Genomic DNA, 21,064 nt, shown 5'->3' on the forward strand with positions numbered 1-21,064 from the left:
CAAGAATACTGGAGTGGGTAGCCTATCCCTTATCCAGAGGAACTTCCTGACCCAAGAATTGAACTGGGGTCTCCTGCATTGCAGGCAGATTCTTTACCAGCTGAGGTACCAGGAAAGCCCAGGAACAGAATATTTGTACTTTAATTTTTAACTAGGTGATTAGTTAGATTAGTGCTTCCTTGATGTAACACAGAACATTTACATTTTTTTCTTACTGATTCTGAAACCAGGACATGATCACATGAATGTGTTAGAAGTCAATCCCTGAAAAAATTAATTTTAACAAAATCAGCTAAAAAGAAAACATGATTTTTATTTTGGTACTTTAAATTTTATATTATGTTAGTTGATCAATACTATTACATTCTGATTTTTATAATGTTATTTCTTGACCTTCCACTCCTAAAGCAATGGAAAGTTTAAAATTAATTCAAAGTAATTAGGGAATGGTGGTTCCATTTTAAGTAGATATTTTAATGTCAGTTGAGATTAGTAAAACCTATGCATATTTCTAGTAATCTTGATCCTGCCATTTAGGAGCTCTCTTTCAAGAAAGCTGGTATTTTCTCTTTCCCTGAAAAAAATGAATCTTTAGGAGCAGAAGAAATTAAGGGAGCTCCCCCAAATAAGTAGTGATGTGTTTAACAGAGGTTAAAGTCTTAAAGTAAGAGTTTTTGTAAGAGCAAAGTACAAAATAAAACATAAAAGTAAAATATTTAGGTGAGTGGCAAATTTTAAGGGTGGGAGGACATTTAGATTTAATTTGTACATTTTACCCAGGATTTTGCTTCTACTCATACAGCACAGAGTGACTCTACATTGGATTTCTGAGCTTGAGTTAATCCCATTGCCTTACTATTTTCCTGGCTTCCTGGGCATTGCTGATTCTAGGGAGGCTTTCTGCACAAAAAGATTGATGTCTCACAGCTGTTTGTACTCCACTAGGAGAGTACACCCATCATAGACAAAGGTAGTCTCAAGGGACTGAGTTAATATATACAGATGTTCAGTTCAGAGAATTGACAGAGCTGTATGGATTTAGTATCTGTCTTGCATAAACGGCAGGAAGAATGCATTAGGGATTTCTACCCTCTAAGGCCATGTAATGCTCCAGAAAACTTGTGAAATCCTTTTGTTCCCTGTTAGTCGAGTCATTCTGTAATAGTTGAATTACTGATGTGGAGATGTGGCCTGAATTTGCTATGCGGGCTCAAGAAATAGAGTAAAAATTTGAAGCCAGATTCTGGTCTTCAGTCTCCAAGTGATTTGATATAGAAGTTTGGGTGAGACAGTCAAAGCCTGTGAGCTGCATTCTCCTTATCATCATGACAAAGATAAACTATCCATCCTTTGCCAACCTCACTGAAGCAGTTTAGAGATTAACTTTTATGAGGCATTCACAAAAAGTGACTACTGTAGTGGAAATAATCAGTATTCTATCACAGCTGCCAATTCTGCCATATTGGGGGTGGCTTTGTCAAAAAATATCTTTTGTTATTTTCAGAATGGGGAGGAGAAGCAGAGCAGGATCCTCCCAAGAAGCACTCCTTTAAAGCATTATGAGAGGTTGATCTTTGGTTTCATAGGAAATAACAAGTATCTTGATGTTAGGAAAGCTTTTGAATTTATTTTCCATGATATGGTTATTAGTAAACTGGAAAAATCTGCCCCTATCCAACACTTAGAGACGCATTGGATCATTAATTAAGAGCCTGAAAATAATAGAATCCTAGAGCTGGAAGGAAAGCCAGAAATATTCTAAGCCAACCATTTTCCAGAAAGACTAGCAAGCTCACATCCAATCTGTGTTTGATTATCTTTGGTAAAATTGAGTTCATTTCTCTACTTTTCATTATACACCCCTCCACCCCCACCCCCGCACACACACACACACATTTGGTTGCACATATTGGTTGTCCAAGGATACCTGGATCAGGGAGCACAAGTCAGGTCTGAAACCCAACCCTCTAACTCCACTTGCCAAGTCATGTGCCTGGGTGTGGGATTCTGTCCTCCAGGGAAAAGGAAAGTGTTTGTGTATTCAGCCCACTCAGAGAGGTTCTCTTCTTATAATTTGCCCAGAGATAGCACATATCATTGTCATAGTTATTTCTTCTCTCTTATTAGAGAGAACTTTGACATGTGATTTTTGAATCTTTCTTATCCTATCTCAGAATCAGAAGAAATACTCCTTCAAAACTCAGGCTCCCATATCAGACTAACTATGGAAGACATAATAAGATATCTGTATTCATACAGGCTCACAATATAGACATGTCCCTTGGATGATCACTGTGAGTGTGGCTCCTTCCTTGGATTCCTGGAAAAATGTGTGTGTGTGTGTGTGTGTGTGTATGTGTATCTGGAAAGGCTAGGGCTAGAGAAGAAGCAAAATTCATCACTGGGTATAAAAAAGATGTCCTTGTAGAACAGTTTTAATGATGATATTCTGTTGTCTCAGCAGTCTCAGGGATGTATGTGTTAGCACTATTACCAAAATCACTATTGACAAATAGCTGAAGTGGTAAGGAGGTGCCTAGAACACTAGAGGCACGGATTCTAATTCCAAGTGACCTTGGCCAGTTAAAGATATAGATAGAAACCATTAGGAGAATCTATTATATTTGTAAATATGCAGCCCCAAACTGTCCTCGGACTTTAAAAAGGTTGAACCCATTAAACTGCATAGACTGTTTTGACAGTGAAGTGTTGCTTAATTATAGTGGCAATCTAATTATAAGGTTTATAAGGTTTCCCTGTAATTGATTCTCTTTCAACTGTGTGGAAACTTCACTTGATATGTATTCCTCCCTGAAACTCATGGGAATAAACCAGTTTATAGGGCCACTGTGTCTTAGAATCAGAAAGACCATGCCAATTGCACTTAGGAGTCCTTATTCAGGATAGTAAAGGACTCTTCTGAGTATTTCAATTATTCATTGTTTCATTCTTTCATTCATTCATTCACCAATTCATTCTTTCATTCATTCAATAAAAACTACATTAATATATATGTACCTAGCACTACTCGTCACCAGGGATATAAAAATGTACTGAATATATCGTCACTGCTACAGATGAGCTTACAAACAGTTGGGGAGACAAAAATAAATAATTAAAGCTAAATGTTAATTATGGTATTAATGATGGATATAAGATGCTAAGTAAGCATTAAGGAAGACATTCCTAATTCTTCACTGTGTGTGTGGGAGGTGGGAGGGTGGTGGTGCAGGCACAGGGCAGCACTCACAAGGAGATAACATTTGGGGGGAATATAAAGGATGAGGAAATATTCAGTGTACAGAAGGCAAGAGTTCTGTTATGTGGAAATGAAAAAAAAAATCCAGAACTGTGAGAGAAGAAGAAAATCAAGCATCTGTCACCATTGTAAACAACCAAATATAACAGGCACTGCTGTGGCTAAACTCCTTCTTCCACATATAATATATATGAGACATTTTGCTAATTCTGTAAAAACATAAAAGCTATCCTACCAAATGACCAAAGGCATTTTTCACAGAACTAGAACTTCCCTGACTTCAGACTATACTAAAAAGCTATAGTATACTCAAGTACTGGTTTGTCTCCTGAGAAACCTGTATGTGGGTCTAAGAAACACTTAGAACTGGACATGGAACAACAAACTGGTTCAAAATTGAGAAAGGGGTATGTCAAGGCTGTATACTGTCACCCTGTTTATTTAACTTATATGCAGAATATATCATGTGAAATGGTGGGCTGAATGAATCACAAGCTGGAAACAAGATTGCCAGGGGAAATATCAACAATCTCAGATAGGCAGATGATACCACTTTAATGACAGAAAGCAAAGAGAAACTAAAGAGACTTTTGGTGAGGGTGAAAGAGGAGAGTGAAAAAGTTGGCTTAAAACTCTACATTAAAGAAATTACGATCATGGCATCTTGTCCCATCACTTCATGGCAAATAAAAGGGGAAAAGTGGAAGCAATGACTGATTTTATTTTCTTGGACACTAAAATCATAGTGGAAGTGACTGCAGCCATGAAATTAAAAGATGCTTGCACCTTGGAAGGAAAGCTATGACAAACCTAGACAGCATATTAAAAACCAGAGACATCACTTTGTTGACAAAGGTCCATATAGTCAAAGCCATGGTTTTTCCAGTAGTCATGTATGAATGTGAGAGTTGGACCATAAAGAAGGGTGAGCACAGAAGAATCAATGCTTTTGAACTGTGGTGCCAGAGAAGACTCATGAGAGCCCCTTGGACTGCAAGGAGATTAAACCAGTCAGTCCTAACGGAAATCAGTCCTGAATATTCATTGGAAGGACTGATGCTGAAGCTGAAGCTCCAATATTTTGGCCATCTGATGTGAAGAGCTGATTCACTGGAAAAGATCCTGATGCTGGAAAAGATTGAAGGCAGGAGCAGAAGGGAATGACACAGGATGAGATGGTTGGATGGCATCACTGACTCAATATACATGAGTTTGAGCAAGCTCCAGGAGATGGTGAAGGAGAAGGAAACCTGGTGTGCTGCTGTCCATAGGGTTGCAAAGAGTTGGATACGACTTAGCAACTAAACAATAACAACATGGTACTGGCACAAAAACAGAAACATAGATCAATGAAACAGGATAGAAAGCCCAGAAAATAACCCATGCACTTATGGTCAGTTAATCCATGATCCCGTGGAGAACACTCTGGACATTTCTTAAAAAACTAGAAAAGGGTTACCATATGATCCAACAATCCCACACCTGGGCATATAGTCGAGAAAGATGAAAACTCCATTTTGAAAAGGTATATGCACTCCAATGTTCATAGCAACACTATTTACAATAGCCAAGACATGGCAGCAACCTAAATGTCTATTGATAAATGAATGGATAAAGAAGTATGATATATATAAACAATGGAGTATTACTCAGCATAAAAAAGAATGAAATAATGCCATTTATAGAAACATGGATGGACCTAGAGATTATCATACTAAGTGAGGTAAGTCAGACAAATATATGATATCAATTATATGTGGAATCGAAAATATGACACAAATGAACCTATCTATGAAGCAGAAACAGAATCATGTGCATAGAAAATAGACTGGTGGTTGCCAAGGGGGAGGAGGTTGGAGGAGGAGTGAAATGGCAGGTTGGGGTTAGCAGATGTAAGCTTTTATATATAGGATAAATAAACCATAAGGTCCTACTGTATAGCACAGAGAACTATATTTAATATCCTATGATAAACTATCATGGAAAAGAACATTAAAAAAGAATGTATATATAAGTATAACTGAATCAGTTTATTATATGGCAGAAATTAATACACAGTAAATCAACTATACTTCAATAAAATATACTGATTAAAAATTGATGTAAATGAACTTATTTGAAAAATAAACTTGCAGACACAGAAAATAAACTTTATGGTTACCAAAGTGGAAACTGAGGGGAGAGCTAAATTAGGAGTTTCGGGTTAATGGATATATACTACTATATATAAAATACATAAACAACAAGGACCTACAGTATAGCCCAGGGAACTATATGCAGTATCTTATAATAATCTATAATGGAAAAGAATCTAAAAAGGAATAAAATATATACATCACCACTTTGCTGTATACCTGAAACTAAAGCAATGTTGTAAATCAACTGTATTTCAATGAAAAAAAAATTAAGAGTAAATCCTTAAAAAATCATCACAACATATGGGTACATTTATTATATTCTTGCCACAGATGGGGAAAGTGAAGTCTAGTGAGGATAAGTTGTTAGAGCAAGATCCCACAGATAATATATGGTGAAGCAGGATTTGAAATTGATATCTGACTTTGAGCAGTCTGTTTCTGCAGCCTCTTCAAATGTAAGGAATCATGAAGCAATGTCTGATGCATGCCATCAAAGCCTTTCAGCATCCTTTCCCAACTCCTCTCATTTTGGGGGAAGGCAATTAATTACAGAAGTCTAAGCCATCAAGACCTAGCTCTCAGTTTCCTCAAAGGTGAAATGACAAAGTTGTGCTATGTGAACTCTAAAGGCCTTTATATCTCCCAAATTCTGTTTTAATTTAATCTTGCCCCAAGCTTTGTTTTAAGAAGCATTTTAAGAACACCTTGTTTTTGTCTTATATAAATCTTCCAAAAAGACTTACATAATAAATTGCTTATAAGTATTAATGACTCAAATGCATAGGGCATCTAGATTATAATCATTCTTTGGATGACTATGAAACAATAATGTGTCCAGTTTTCCACATTAAATTCCTACATATGAAGAAAAAGTTTTCTTATAACTAAAGTATAGGATATGTATTTAAATTCCCTGATCAATTACCAAATTCTTCACAGAGCTCTTTCTAATTTCTCAAAAACACAGAAGTGAGCAGTAGATGGACCCTGATGATGGGTCATTCTGCTCTTTGCTGCGTGGTTTAATAAACCAATATATTCTAGCTTTACTGTATTCTCCTTTGCTGTATTCTCCTACATGTAATGGCTGCTGCTGCTGCTGCTAAGTCGCTTCAGTTGTGTCCGACTCTGTGCGACCACATAGATGGCAGCCCACCAGGCTCCCCTGTCCCTGGGATTCTGCAGGCAAGAATAATGGAGTGGGTTGCCATTTCCTTCTCCAATGCATGCATGCATGCTAAGTCACTTCAGTCATGTCCGACTCTGTGAAACCTTTTGGACAGCAGCCCACCAGGCTCCCCTGTCCATGGGATTCTCTAGACAAGAATATTGGAGTGGGTTGCCATTTCCTTCTCCCATGTAAAGGCAGGTAGTGCCAACTAAGCACAGGACTTAAAAGAGAATTATTTTCTTTTAACTCTTATTCTTCAAGGCCAACTAAACTCTAGTTAACTCAGGATAGAGAGGTGTCTATTTTACTTTTAAACAACATCTATAACATGTTATACTGGACACTGGCTTTTTAATTTTTTAAACTTTCTCAAATCTACCCTCTATATTTGGGAAAACTGTCCACTTTTGGAATCTTGGTGGTAAGCAGACATGCACTTTCCCAGACTACCTGGCAGACAGCATATGGAAGTGTAATCTCAGCTCCACCAACCAGCATCACCTGAGCCCACTTTAAATGGAGACCGGGGGGCACACAGTCATGGGAGAACATTCACCCTGGCAGTGGGGGGCAGCAGCTGAAGCTCCAGCGTGGGGTTTTCATGGTCCTTCCATCCAGAGTCTAGTTCCAGGAGTGTTTTTCAAAAACATTAAAAAAAACCTTTTTACTTTGAAATAATCTCAAGCCTACAGAAAAATTGTAAGTATTCTTGTAATACTTTTGTATTTTTGTAATACCATTGTAAGTTCAATGGACTCTCATAATACCCTTTTCCCAGACTTACCAATTTCTAACATTGTGCTATGTTTGTGCTTTTTCTTTCTCTTTAGGCAATCATATTTAATATCATGCATATTATTATTTTCATTATTCCAAATCACTTGAGAGTAGGCTACCTACACTGTGCCCCTATATCCCTTCATATTGCAGCATGTATTTCACATTAACAAAGATATTCTCCTGCCATAGTTATTATATATCAATCAATATATATGACATTAAAACCAATCTAACCTCCAGTCCATATTCAAGTTTCAATTGTGCCAACACTGTGTTTATAACAATTTTGTTTCCCAGTCCAAGATCCAGTCCACGATCACAAATCGCATTTCTCAGGTCTCCTTAGTGTCCTTTTAATTTGTAAACATCTCAGTTTTTCTTTGTTCTTCATGACACTGACATTTTTAAAAACACATAATCTGCTACTTTTTATAGAATATCCCTCATTTTAGATTTATCTGAGATTTTCTCATGATTAGATACAAGTTTTGCATCCTCACAGGAGTGATGTGTCCTTCTAAGGGCATTGCATCCACAGATGCAGATTCAGTTGATCACCTTATTGGTGATGTTGACTTTGGCTACTTAGGGTGCAGTTTCTCCATGGGAAAGGCACTATTTTTTGTTTTATAATTTATTTGGGTGACATTTTGATGTCATTTAAATCCTGTTTATACTCAAATCCCCCTTGGTCAGATTTAGCATCCAATGATCATTTATTCTCTCTTGAATCAATTTTTACTATGATGATTGCAAAAGTGGTGATTTTTCTATTTCTATCATTCTTTCTATGCTTATCAGTTGTTTATGCTTATCAATTGTTCAAATATACTTCTAATAAATTCCCTTTATGCTTAAATGAGCCAGAGTTGTTTTCTGTCACTTACAGCTGAGAATGCCTGATGGATTTACTTGCATATTTAGGCAACTAGTTCTAAGAACCTATCAAACCAGTTCACTCAAATGGTCGATCTAATCAGTCCAAGGAGAGACAGTGAGGAACACCTTTAGGAAATAAAAATGATACAGCTTTTCACAGCACTTCATTCTACTTTTAAAATAGATTTACAGACTAGACTTTTTTTTTATATTGTCATCCAAACAAATGACTACTCAAATTGTATATATAAAATATCTGATATATATTTTATATATATACAATTTGAGTAGATTCCTTAAGAAGCTAAAAATAGAACTACCATATGATCCAGCAACCCCACTCCTGGGCATATATCTGGAGGAAAACATGGTTCAAAAAGATACATGCACCCCAGTGTTCATGGCCAGGACACGGCAGCAACCTAAATGCCCACTGAGAGATGAATGGATAAAGAAGATGTGGTACATATGTGCAATGAAATATTACTCGGCCATTAAAAGCAATGAAATAATGCCATCTGCAGCCATATGAATGGACCTGGAGATTATCAACTAAGTGAAGTAAGTTAGAGAAAGAAAAATATGTGATATCACTTATATGTGGACTCTAAAAAATGATACAAATGAACTTATTTATGAAACAGACTCACAGACTTAGAGAATGAATTTGTGGTTACCAGCAGGCAAGAATGGGGAGAAGGAATAGGCTGGGACTCTAGGATTGACATGTGCATATAGCTATATTTAAAATAGAGAGCTAATAAGGGCCTACTGTATAGCACAGGGAATGCTGCTCAATATTCTGTAATAACCTAAATGGGGAAAAGAATTTGAAAAAGAATAGATAAAACTGAGTCACTTTGCTATATACCTTGTTAATCAACTAATACAACATTGTTAATCAACTATGTTAATACAACATTGTTAATTGTTATTCAGCATGCTCCAATATAAAATAAGAACTTTTTAAAAATAAAAAAGATAAAAAATTAAATAGTCACACTAAAAAGCAGGAAGAAATAATTTTTTTGTGATTAAATGCCAAACATTGGACATTTGAAAACATCTAGCAGTTTATTATAATGTTTACTTTTCCCTTAGATTTTTGATTGTAATTCAAAATAATAATAGTGTAATGGGAATAGCACACTAGTGGAACACAGCTTTCATCCCAGTCGTAGGTCTGCTAAGTTATATGGGACTTTTTAAGCAAGTCTCCTATTTTCCTCGACCTCAGTCTCCTCATCTGTGAAATGAAATGATTGAACAAAACAATTTCAAGGGTCCTTCAAACTCAGGATTCTGGGACCTCAAAATTGAACATTATTGCAATTTTTGAAGACATAGGAACTGTTAGCCTAGAATATTCTAATGAGCATATTTGGATCCAAGATTATTCTGGTATAAAGACCTAACACCTGTAAAGCATCAGAACAATTTAGAGGGCAATTTAGTCTAAAGATGCTATAGGAGCTGTCTGAATAGATGTCTTTCCCAAGAGATAAATAATGTCACAGTGCATGACACTGGTCAGATCACATCTTGAGCTGTGTGTCTTGTTCAGAGGGCCATACTTTCATGGAACCATTAAAACATCAGAAATGTCATTATGAGAAACAATTGAGTGAGCTGGGCTGTTTATCTTGGAGAAGAAAAGATTTAATAGGATGAAGACGTAATAGTTTTCTAAATATTTAAAATTTTGTTTTATTCAGTTGGAACGTAACAGCTTTGCTGAGCTTTCTCCAGATGTAAAAAGTATAACCAGTTGGGTAGAGGTTATGATAGGAATATAAGAAAGAAATTTTATTCAACCACAGTTGTGGTAGTTGCTCTTGCCAGCTCCTCTGTCAGGTACCTCATCATTGTGCCTCTGTGATGTGTCAGAAAACTATCCAAGAATCAAGCTTTTTGCTAAGGTCTCAGTGCAATAGATCAGGTCCTGTTCTTTATGTAGATGTTTTCAGATCACTGCACCCTAAATGTTAATGTGTGTAAAAATCACGGGTATATTGGAAAATTCAGTTTTGGATTCAGTAGATCTGAAGTAGGACCTGAAATTCTGTATTTTTCAACCAGCTCCCAGATCTTTCATGTGCAATCACCTGTCCAATCAGATGTTATATCCCAGTGTGATCAGAAGATACCATTTCCTATGTTATAGTTAACACCCGTGTGAAAGGAGGTGAAAACATATTTTGCAGCTCCAGCAGCTTTATCTTAAGAGGTTTAAATGTTTTCCTGTTTCTCATCTTGACAAGGTTCTGTATTTTCGGACTTTTCACTAGTTTTGATCACTTTGTATCATGGCACTGGCATGCCTCTGTCTGATGCTCACCTGTATATTTTCAAGAAACCAGGGAATGTTTCTCCCAAGAACACACTGGGTTTTGCTTATTTTAGGTCATTACTTCAGTCGACTACAACCATTTTGGGTGGGCCATACAGACATGCATACCCAAACACACATGCCTTTTCATGGTGCTTTTCACTGCTTTCATCCCCAGGCATAATGGTCTTGGGTCAGAGGCCTGCATATGCACAAGGACACTGTGCTCTGCTCCCATTCGGCCCCCCTTTACTCTTGGCCTCTTCCATCTCCAAGCAGGGAGCTCACTACAGTGAGAATGAGGTACTGTATCCAGGGTCTTCTCACAGTCATTGCCTTGAGGAAACTTTATCTCACCCTGCTAGGGTACCAGTTTTAACCCTCAAGGATGTACAGATTATTCCCTTCTTACATAAAATCCATTCAAACATTTATATAAAGTCATCATGATCTCCTCGAGTCTTTACTTTCCAAGCCAAATATCCCCAGTTCCTTCTATGATTACTCATCTGAAATGGTTCTGAATTCTTCTACCATACCAGTGGCTTTTAGAACTGCATAGTTTTTAAGAGGCTCAGTGAGGGTGGGAACTCTGTGGCTCCCTAGGTAGATTTCTGGCATCACAACACCACCAATCAGCAGTTAGAATCTCCATGATTTATAGATGGCCATATGGCATTCTGTTGGGAAAAAAAGTTTTTGCTATACCAACTCCCACTTACAGGGTTTGTCTGGCTTTTCAGGGTGGTTCCTATGCATGAGCAGGGACTTTGGGGACTTGTGTATGCACCTGCAATGCAAACTCTCCTGCCTGGCTCAGGTTCACCCCATTTCAAAGCTGCTGGCAGAGTTCTGTGGGTTTCTCTTTAATGAAATGGTGGCTAAGCAACCTTTACCTATCTATATGAGCTCATTATTTTTCACCTGTACAATTTTTAATGATCATTGTCTAAAAATAATAAAGGTGATCAATCTAGTGAAATCTCACATGGAGAGTGATAATGGTCATTTATCTAATGGAATTTTAATAGGAGAAGTAGTATATCAGTACTAACATAGATCAGTCAAAAATGATGGTATAGCATCCAAAGCACAAGCAACAAAATGAAAAATAAACAAGTGGGACTACATCAGACTAGAAAAGCCTCTGCACACACAGCAAAAGAAATCATCAACAGAGTGAAAAGAAAATCTATGTAACTGGAAAAAAATATTTGCAAACTATATGTGATAAAGGGCTAATATTCAAAATATATAAAGAACTTATGCAACTCAATAGCAGAAAACTCCAAATAGCCCAATTAAAAAATGGGCAAAGGACCTGAGTAGACATTTCTCCAAAAGAGGTATAGGAAGGCCTACAGGTACATGAAAAGATGCTCAACAACACTAGGTAGTAGGAAAAAGCAAATTAAAACCATAATGAGCTATCATCTCATACTTGTTAGAATGGTCATCATCCAAAAACAAGAAATAACAAATGCTGCTGTGAATGTGGAGAAAAGGGAGCTGTTGTACACTGTTGTGGGATTGCAAATTGGTATAAAAACTATGGAAAACAATATGGAGGACCTTTAAAATGTAAAAGTAGAACTACTGTATGATCCAGCAATTCCATTTTTGGGAATACATCCAAAGGAAACAAAATCACTAACTCAAAAAATATCAGCATCCCCACGTTCAAGGGAGCACTACTTACAACTGCTGAGACATGAAAATAACTGAAGTGTCCATTGGTAGATGAATGGTTAAAGAAGTTGTGGTATATTTATATGTATATATATATACATATACACATACATACATCTATCTATCTATCTATATATATACACAATGGATTATTACTCAGCCATAAAATATGAGGAAATTGTACCATTTGCAACAATATGGATGGACTCTGAAGGTATTATGCTAAGTTAAATAAGTCACTCAGAGAAAGACAAATACTGTATGATCTCACTTATATGTGGAAACTAAGAACAAACAAATAAACTCAGACTTGTGGTTACCAGAGGCAGAGGGGAGGGGAGAGGGAACTGGAGGAAGGTAGTCAAAAGGCACAAACTTGCAGTTATAAGATAAATACTAGGGATGTAATGCACAACATGATGACTATAGCTAACATTGCCGTATGACATATAGGAAAGTTGTTAGAGTGAATCTTAAGAACTCTCATCACAAGAAAGAAATTTTTCCTTTTCTTCTTCTTTCTTTTTATTGTATCTACACAAGAAAATGGACGGTAACTGAACCTATTGTGTCACAATATAAGTAAATCAAACCATCATGTTGTATGCTTTAAACTTATACAGTGTTGTACGTCAATTATTTCTCAATAAAATTGGGAAAAAAACCAGATAATATACAAAACAATGGTTATTAAACACTGGGAAAAAAAGCCTCACAGGATTGGATCCTTGAGAGAAAGAAAACAAATAAAGTGAGTCCTATAATCGCCCTAGCCTACTGCCAGGAAAGAGTTTTCCAGACATAACGTAGGAAGCAAGAACCCCCCAAAACTCTTATACTCTCAATAAGCTGAGGAGACAGAGTTGAGGGTTTAGGAGGCCCAGGTGTCAGAATACACAGGGCAGAGTAGTAGGGAGAAGTCTGAACAGAGTGAGAGAGCTGGAGAAATGCAGGGGCTCCCTCCTCTAGTTTTCCACTGAGTTCTGACCACATATATGAGGAAATGACCCTTAGACCATCAGAATGGAGCAGGCAGAGAAATTCTTAGAGCTCACATGGTGCTATAAAGAGTCCACATTCCCAAAGCCAAGTCAAGAAATCTTCGGATGAGTAGGACGTCAGATAAAGTACTCAAAAGGATAGTACCGCAGTAAACAGGACAATCAACCCTAGACCAAAATACTTTGGTAGCTTCTGGTATCATGTAAGAACTCTTAAAAGCAAACCTTGAAATGATCAAACTGTTTCCGAGTATATTAATTGTGTCCAAACATAAAACTTAAAAAAAAAAAAAAAAAGAAAAGAATAAAAAAAAATCCAGCACCCAACAGTGTAAAACTCACAATGTCTGGCATCCAATCATACAAAGAAGCAGAAAAACAGAGCCCATAATGAACATAAAAATCAATCAATAAAAACAGTCCACAAAATGACACAGATAATAGAAAGAGTAAACAAGGACATTAAAACAGCTACTGTAAATGTTTTCTTACATGTTCACTGCCTACCTGCGAGGTCATAAATATATGCTCTTATTTTAACCTACTTGAGATGGACTTTTGTGTACATGCAAAATAGAAGTCAAGATTTACTTTTTTTTTAAAAAAAATATAGATATCCAATTAGCCAAGAATCATTAATTGACAAAGAACATTTTCCTCTTGTAATGCAGGTGTCTCCTATGTCACAAATAACATATTTATAAATGAAAAATGACATTATAAGACAATATTGACAGTGTGCTGTGTTAGACCCTGGGCTCTGAACAATTAGTAATGGTCATGACAATCAACCAATAGGGTATTAGCTATCTTCCTGTTTATATTCTGTATAACATAATAATATATAAGATATAAAGATATTTCTTAACAGGTTGGGGAAAAAGTCTTCTGTTTGGTATTGCTAGGGACGGCATAGGTGAGAAAGGGTGAGAAGTGGGTGAGTGAGGTAGAGATGAAGGAAGGGGTCTCTGAAAGAGATTTAACCCCCAATTCATAGCATCTGCTCTCTGATCCATGGGTTACAGGCTATAGTTCAAGATGATTTTTCCCTTCCACAAAGTCTGAATCATAAAAAGGTTTCATTTTTCAGAAAACCTGGCAACCCTATTTTCTTTATTGGTGTATTTGAAATGACATCATGTTTAGATATCCCCAAACACCCAGATTGGACTTAGGTACCACAAGGAGACATTAGGCTGGCGTGTACCTTCACTAAGTGCAGGAAATGCATACCAGTTATTCTATCAAAATATCAAGAAATTAATTCTAGAATATAAAGTCTTTACACAGCTCTAGCTTATGCCTGTGTTGGAAATATGAGATCTCAATGAAAAGTGTAAAAAAGCAGCCTGCCAGATGTTTTGACTACATGGTACATCACATCTCAGTGTTTCTTAGGTTGGCAGTGGGAATACTAGAGACTCGGGCTTTAAAAATTAACAAGTTCTGTTTTAACCTTTTTCTTATTCTTTACTTTAAAAATGTTTTTAGAGTCAAAACATTTGTATGCTGGAATTTTTTCCTTCAAACACATGTTTTTAGGAAGAATGTTTATAAACCATAAACAAAATCTAGGAAGAACATATTGTGTTTCTTACAGTAAGTCTATAAAGGAAACTGTTGGCCAGTATAGCTGGGGAATGACAGTTTCAGGTTAATCAAATATTCAGCAATATTATACCATAAGTGTTATCATTTTTTTAAATGTTAGGAGCTTAATATTACTCTCATTACAAGCATGATTTGCTTATAAATATACTGGAAGCACTTGGGAATCTTGCTGGAGCTTGTGTCATAATTTTGAGCATCAGCTTCACCGTACATGAATTTTCTTCAATAGAATTCTAGTTAATTTTGGACAATAAATTTATGTCTGAAATAAATTCACTCAAGGAGTATTAATACTGATTATTTGAGGGGGAACGGCAGTACTATTTGAGCTGAGGGGAGAGAAAAGATGAGGGCAGCAGCTTGTTGTTCAGTCACTAAGTCGAGTCTGACTCTTTGCAACCCCACGGACTGCAGCACACCAGGTTTCCTTGTCCTTCACTATCTCACGGAGTTTGCTCAATTCATGTCCATCCATGACCAAATTAACACAATCAACCCCAGCCTTAAGCCAGCATTACCTCATTCTCCTCAAAAAGTCTGTCCCTCCTCCCAAAAAATACCTCCTGATTTTCACAGATTTCCCTCTAAAAATGTAAATATCCCTGTAGGGTTTGTGCATGTGTGGTATATTGTATTAATTATGTTTTTGTTAACAAAGGGTTGATCAAGAAATGACACAGGATAGAAAATGGTGGCATCAGGAGGGAAAAAATGGATCTTTTAAAAAAGTGGAAATATCCATGACAAATATCACCTACTTCACAGTTTTGCTTTAGGTATCAGTAATGACAAACTGCTATTATAGATGCTGAGAACATTCTATGACCTTATGTTGGACTGGCTTCTTATGTTAGTTGTTTCTAGTGAATCAAATGAGTCTCCAGTGGCCAGACCTAATGTATTAACATAATTTGTTATCCAAACTTCATGAAAAAAATTTTAAAAAGCTTAAGTAAACTTAAGACAAACACAAAACCCTTTGGGGGAAGACAAATAGCTACTCTTTGAGCTGTTAATCATCTTGTAACTTTTGTCATTTAAATTTTCTTTAGTTAATGTCCCGAGAAGCCAGAGGGCATGGAATTTTTCCTTGGCAGGTTTGAATAAGTCAAAAAAGCCTGTTTTCAATGCCTATGATAAAGATCAGTTACAATTATGAACAGACTTTTTTGTCTTCTGAAAAAACTTTTTTTCTTTTCCAAGTTATTCAGAAAAAAATTCACATGTAATAAATACAGTCAATTTTAGTTGAAATAACTTTTGTAACAAAAATTCTAGTGGGAATCCTTTATTAATAATTAAAAAAAATTAGTTCAAAATTGAAATTATATTGCTTTGTATTTATACTATTTCAGAAAAAGGTTTGGTTAAGGGAACATTCAGAGACATGTAATTATTTTGCTCTAATTGGCAGTGTTAACTCATACGCACATACACAAATAAGCATCGCATTGCAGAGCACAGAGAGGTATTGAAGGGTTTAAGATCACAGGTCATCTATTAGGAATAGAGAGTTGGTCAGAACTGATGTTAAAGTGTATTTAAATACCGTTGATTCCCTTGGTCAAAAGGGAAAAAGAAGTAAATCTAAAACAGTTGCTAAAGAAACAACCTTTGCTTAAAGTTGCTGGGGTGATGAATTCCCCTTGGAAATAATTGGTGAGGCACTTGGAAAAATGGCACAACTCTTGGGCCTGCTCCTAAGAAATATACCTGTGGCATTCACTTTGAAACCAAGAAATTTATACCACTATGCTATGCTGTTTATCTATCTGTAATAGTTGTCATTTGTCAACTTTTATCTTCTAATGAACTACCAGAGTAAATCAAATTTGTGTTTTTAAAAGTTTGTGGCTTCTAAAATGAATGCAGTTTCTATGGTAAACTGGATGAATTAGACATATGTATCAAAATTAATAGATTTTATTTACAAAATCGTTAAGTTGCAAAAACAAAGGCACTACAGGAGTTTTGGACAATTTTTGAAAACTTCATGTGAATACCTCCCCTATTTCAGACTGCCTATTTACAAAGCATTTTATTTTAAAATCTTTTGGATTCGGAAAAGACAAGAATTAGAAGGCACAGTTAATGATTGCAAATATTTTCTGTTGCACTCCTGTTTTAAGGTATCAGCCAAGTAACACCAGTGTTCAAATAAACTCCAAAGTCGGCAAAAAATGTTAGTAAATCTGCTCATCCCTGGTCCACTTTACCAAATATGTATTCCGATTTTAAGTTACAAATATTTTGGAATGTTTAGTCTATGCTTCTTCTCCCTTGTGATTAGAGTCAGGTACACACAGGAAGATGATGCTCTTTCTGATAAGGAAAGATTCTTTATTTAATCTAAAGGTACTAACACAATACATAGGCTAAATACTATTTTCTGGGAAAGAGACTGGGGTTTTAAAATGTCAGCAAATAACTATATTACAAATCAGGTTGTAATAAGAGTTTTAGTTTGGGGAGGGAGTATTCCCAACCAGATGATCATATCATTTAATAGCTTCTAAACTAGTAAAGCCTTAGAAGTTAATATCAATGGTCAATAGCAAATAGGAAAAAAGTATTGTGCTCTGAAATTTTGGCAAGCATATTGATTACAGTCTTTATTTAGTAATGTTTCCAAGTTAAGCTTGGCAGCAAAGATTTGCGAGTTTTACTGCAAGCCATCATATTTGCTGTTACAGCAGTGCACAAGGAAAAAACATTAAGGCAGAAGCATATGCAGAGTCTTACATTCTGTCTATTCTCTCAAAGTGAAATGAAACCATCAGGCATTATTCTGGGCAATTCAAATTTCAGTAACGTATTTCCTTTAAATATTCAGAAAATTGAGTTTAAATTATTTTGGGGGTACCTGAGTTTATCAGATTGTTGCTTGCATTATTCATTCACAAAAACATATTTTCAAACAAAAAATAATGTGGAAAGTTTCATTAAATTGCCCAAGTAGTCAATTATTAATTTTGTGTGAATGAGCAATTTTCTGAGGACTGACTCTATTTATTAAAATCTTCCTATTTTTATTCCTGTGGAGAAACTGTTTGGGGATAATAAATAGATTATACATAAAATTAAAAGTACCATTCTTGGAAGTGAAGATGAAGCATAAAGCTATGATAAAAACCCTTTGTTAATTTTTTAGCTGTCATTGTTTGAATGGTTGTTACTTCTCAATTAGTGTAGCTTTAATAAGAAACATGCAGATCGTATTTATTGCATGTATTTAGAAATACACTTCAGGTACTAATTATTGTCTAACACTTGTGATATAATTCTATTAATAATTTTCAAAACAAGATGATGTCAGTAGTATGGGAAATGCTTTTAGAATTCTGATAGTGCTGATTCAGAATTCTTATAAAACTTTGGAATATGATATAATACTATTTTATATAAAACTAAATTATAATCCAAGAGAATTTCCCCACAGGCTTAGAAATTAAATATTGAGTAATGCTAAATCATAAATGCAATAACATGTAATTTATCTGTTTTTCAATTGCCCTAAAGATACAGAAGTAACATCCTCGTAACATTCATGCACATTACACACTAGAGTGAAATTATCACATATGATAACTGTAGTTGACCATCTTTTTAATGGAAAGGAAGTCCAAACATCAAGTCCATGACTAAAACATTTAGGAACAGTAAAAAAATAAATAAATAAAAATAAAAGCTCAGTTTATACTTTAGGAAGCTGAGTTGGTATTTCATTTTTTTCCACCCAAAGCATGCACCTGCCTTTATAAGGAAGAACCAACTATGTGAATGAAAACTGGAGTCAAGGTTAAAGTAATCTTGCCCAAGAGAGTGGAGAACATCAGAGAGAAGCAGTGGCTCAGCTCAGATGAGCTTTAATAGCCAGAGACAGCACCTCCTCTGAAAAACGTTAGAGCCTCTTGGACATATGTTTGAAATTCATCCTAAGTCATCCTGTGACTATAGGGATAGGTGACAATGTCCCATCATCTGAAGTGGGAAAAATACAGCACAAACCATTTTAAAATTATCACTTTAAAAAATAATACGAAAGTGGCAAAGTGTTCCAAACATCAAGAACCTTTGCAGATGATAAAAGAAAAGCTTTGTCTTTCCTATGATTGTTTGCCCTTCAGTTGACATACATGCCGAGTTGCATCAATAGGAATACAACGGAAACACGGTCATCTCCAGGTTTCCTCCTTTTGGATTCCTTGATCTTGTTTAAAGAAACAGGCTCAGGGAATGCACATAAAACAAACTTCCCAATCGAAGTTCTGAGGTCTTTCCTCCCCTTCTCCCACCCTCAGAATCCCGTCTAGTTTTACCTACAGCACTGGACTGAAATGTCATGGTCATGTTGCACCACTTCACTTGTTGAATTGTATGAAGGCAGTACTTGACCACAGTAACTTGGTGAACCGCCTTGCTCTTATATTAGTCCCCAAGATTCCTATCGAGTTCGATGGAAATGTCTTACCTGCATGTGTCCCTGGTACATTCTGCTTCGGCTTCTTCAGGACGCCCTGAGGTTGCCGGATGCTTCCCCCCGTGTTCACTTGCACGGCAACAGAGAAGGTGGGTTCTCAGAGCGTGCCCCTAAGCCTGGCGGAAGGCTCCAGGTAGCCCGGCCGCCAGCGGCCCCTTGAAGCTCTGCGGGCTGCGGGGAACTGTTCTCCGCTCGGGGTGCTGAAAGGGGACACGGGAGAGCGCGCGGATGAAGCGAGGAGCCCAGGCGGCCACGCTCTCCCGCAGGCACGGTCCTGCTCGCCGGGCGTCTTTAAAACTCACTCCTTCGCCGAACACTTTCTCGTTTCCTGCCTGGCTGCCTCATGTCTTTCTCACTCTCTTCACAGCGAAACCCTTCCTCCTCCCAGCCCTGACGTGAGCGCCCACACGAGCCGCCGCAGCTGCCGAGCTGGGAGCGCGCCGCCCTCCCGGCAGCGTCCCTGCCGAGAGCCCGCGGGGCCGGGCACGCGCGTGCGCGTCCCCGGCTGGCCCTGGGCTCGGCCGAAGGAGGCGCGCGCCCCCCTGCGCGCGTGCTCAGGAATGCGCACACGTGGCGGCCAAGTGCCCCGGTGGTGGTGATCAGGTGGGGCAACGGCTTCTAGGGGAGGTTCCAGAGGAGCTGGAGGCTAGTTGCAAGAAAAAGTAGGAGGAATATGCATTGTCTCTTCAGGAGCCAGCAATACCGAGTAAGCCCATCATCCTAGAGATTGAATAAACCGAGCGCGGGGGGTTCCGAAGAGTTTATTTCTATTCTGATTCAGCTCTCACAAGTTACCTCCGTGTCACTCCGTGCCTCTCCCCACTCAACCCACCCCCAATTCACCCCACCTCTAATTCATTGCTGTCTACCCTAAAACAGCAAACTCCAGTCTCCAAGGGCCTTCCATGATTTTTCTCCCTAGCACTTAACATCACATAACATCCTGTATATTTTATACATTTATTTTATTTATTGTCTATCTCAATATATACAGTGTTATTTCCGTGAGATCAGGGATATTTGGGGGAAGGAGTGTACCTGTTTTTGCATGGGTGTATCACAAGCACAGTACCACCCGGCCCATAATAGGCACCCTATAAATATTTGTTGAATGAATGGGTGTTTAATACATAGGTAGAGTACATTTCAATATGTTTCAAGTTTAAGAGACTGGATAGTCTGATGTAATGTTTACATTATAAATGTATATACACAAAACAATGGGTTGGTGTATGTGTGTATACTGTGATTACCTACTTTTGTTGGTAAAATGATCTCCAATTGCACAACATCCCCCAAATTATATATGGCATGATATAATCCCCCAAATCTTGCATATAGCATAATATACTTTTCATAAAGTTAAAAAAAACAAACTCCTTAGGAATATAAATATATTTGTATATAACTATATGCAAAGAAAAACAGTAAAACAATTAACATCATATTTAAAATGGTGACACTGGGTGAAGGGAGGTAGGGGAAAGGGATGGGGAGGTATTGTATATGAAGGTTAATTGTCATATCTCAGCTATTATGTTGGGTGGTGATTCACAGACATGTATTACTCTATACAAATCACTACGTAATTAAATAAAACCGCGCATGAACTAGTGAGGACAGAGTGAAATGAACCACAAAAAACGATTAATCCAATTCAGTGCACCTGAGGCCCTAAAACAATCAACCAACCAAACACAAAATGACTAAGACTTGTAGGCAGGAGA

At 37.1% G+C, this 21,064-nt stretch overlaps 1 protein-coding gene across 8 annotated transcripts in view; it reads right to left on the minus strand.

Moving 5' to 3' along the window:
• Positions 1 to 21,064, minus strand: part of PEX5L (peroxisomal biogenesis factor 5 like) — an 817,344-nt gene that overhangs the window by 262,850 nt on the left and 533,430 nt on the right. For 5 of the 8 annotated variants that reach the window (XM_081571058.1, XM_081571060.1, XM_081571059.1 and 2 more), the window contains exon 1: positions 19,329 to 19,810. The exons of 1 other annotated variant lie outside the window; for it this stretch is intronic. In XM_081571058.1, coding sequence (XP_081427184.1) covers positions 19,329 to 19,349 — 21 coding nt within the window. In that variant the 5' untranslated portion in view covers positions 19,350 to 19,810. Of the gene's footprint in view, positions 1 to 19,328; positions 19,827 to 21,064 lie in introns of those variants that run through there. 2 more of the 8 variants (XM_081571063.1, XM_081571062.1) reach the window with 2 other exon arrangements.

The sequence above is a fragment of the Giraffa tippelskirchi genome, chromosome 2 (genome assembly GCF_054371585.1).
Source record: "Giraffa tippelskirchi isolate mGirTip1 chromosome 2, T2T-mGirTip1v1.2.pri, whole genome shotgun sequence".
Classification (NCBI taxonomy): Eukaryota; Metazoa; Chordata; class Mammalia; order Artiodactyla; family Giraffidae; genus Giraffa; species Giraffa tippelskirchi.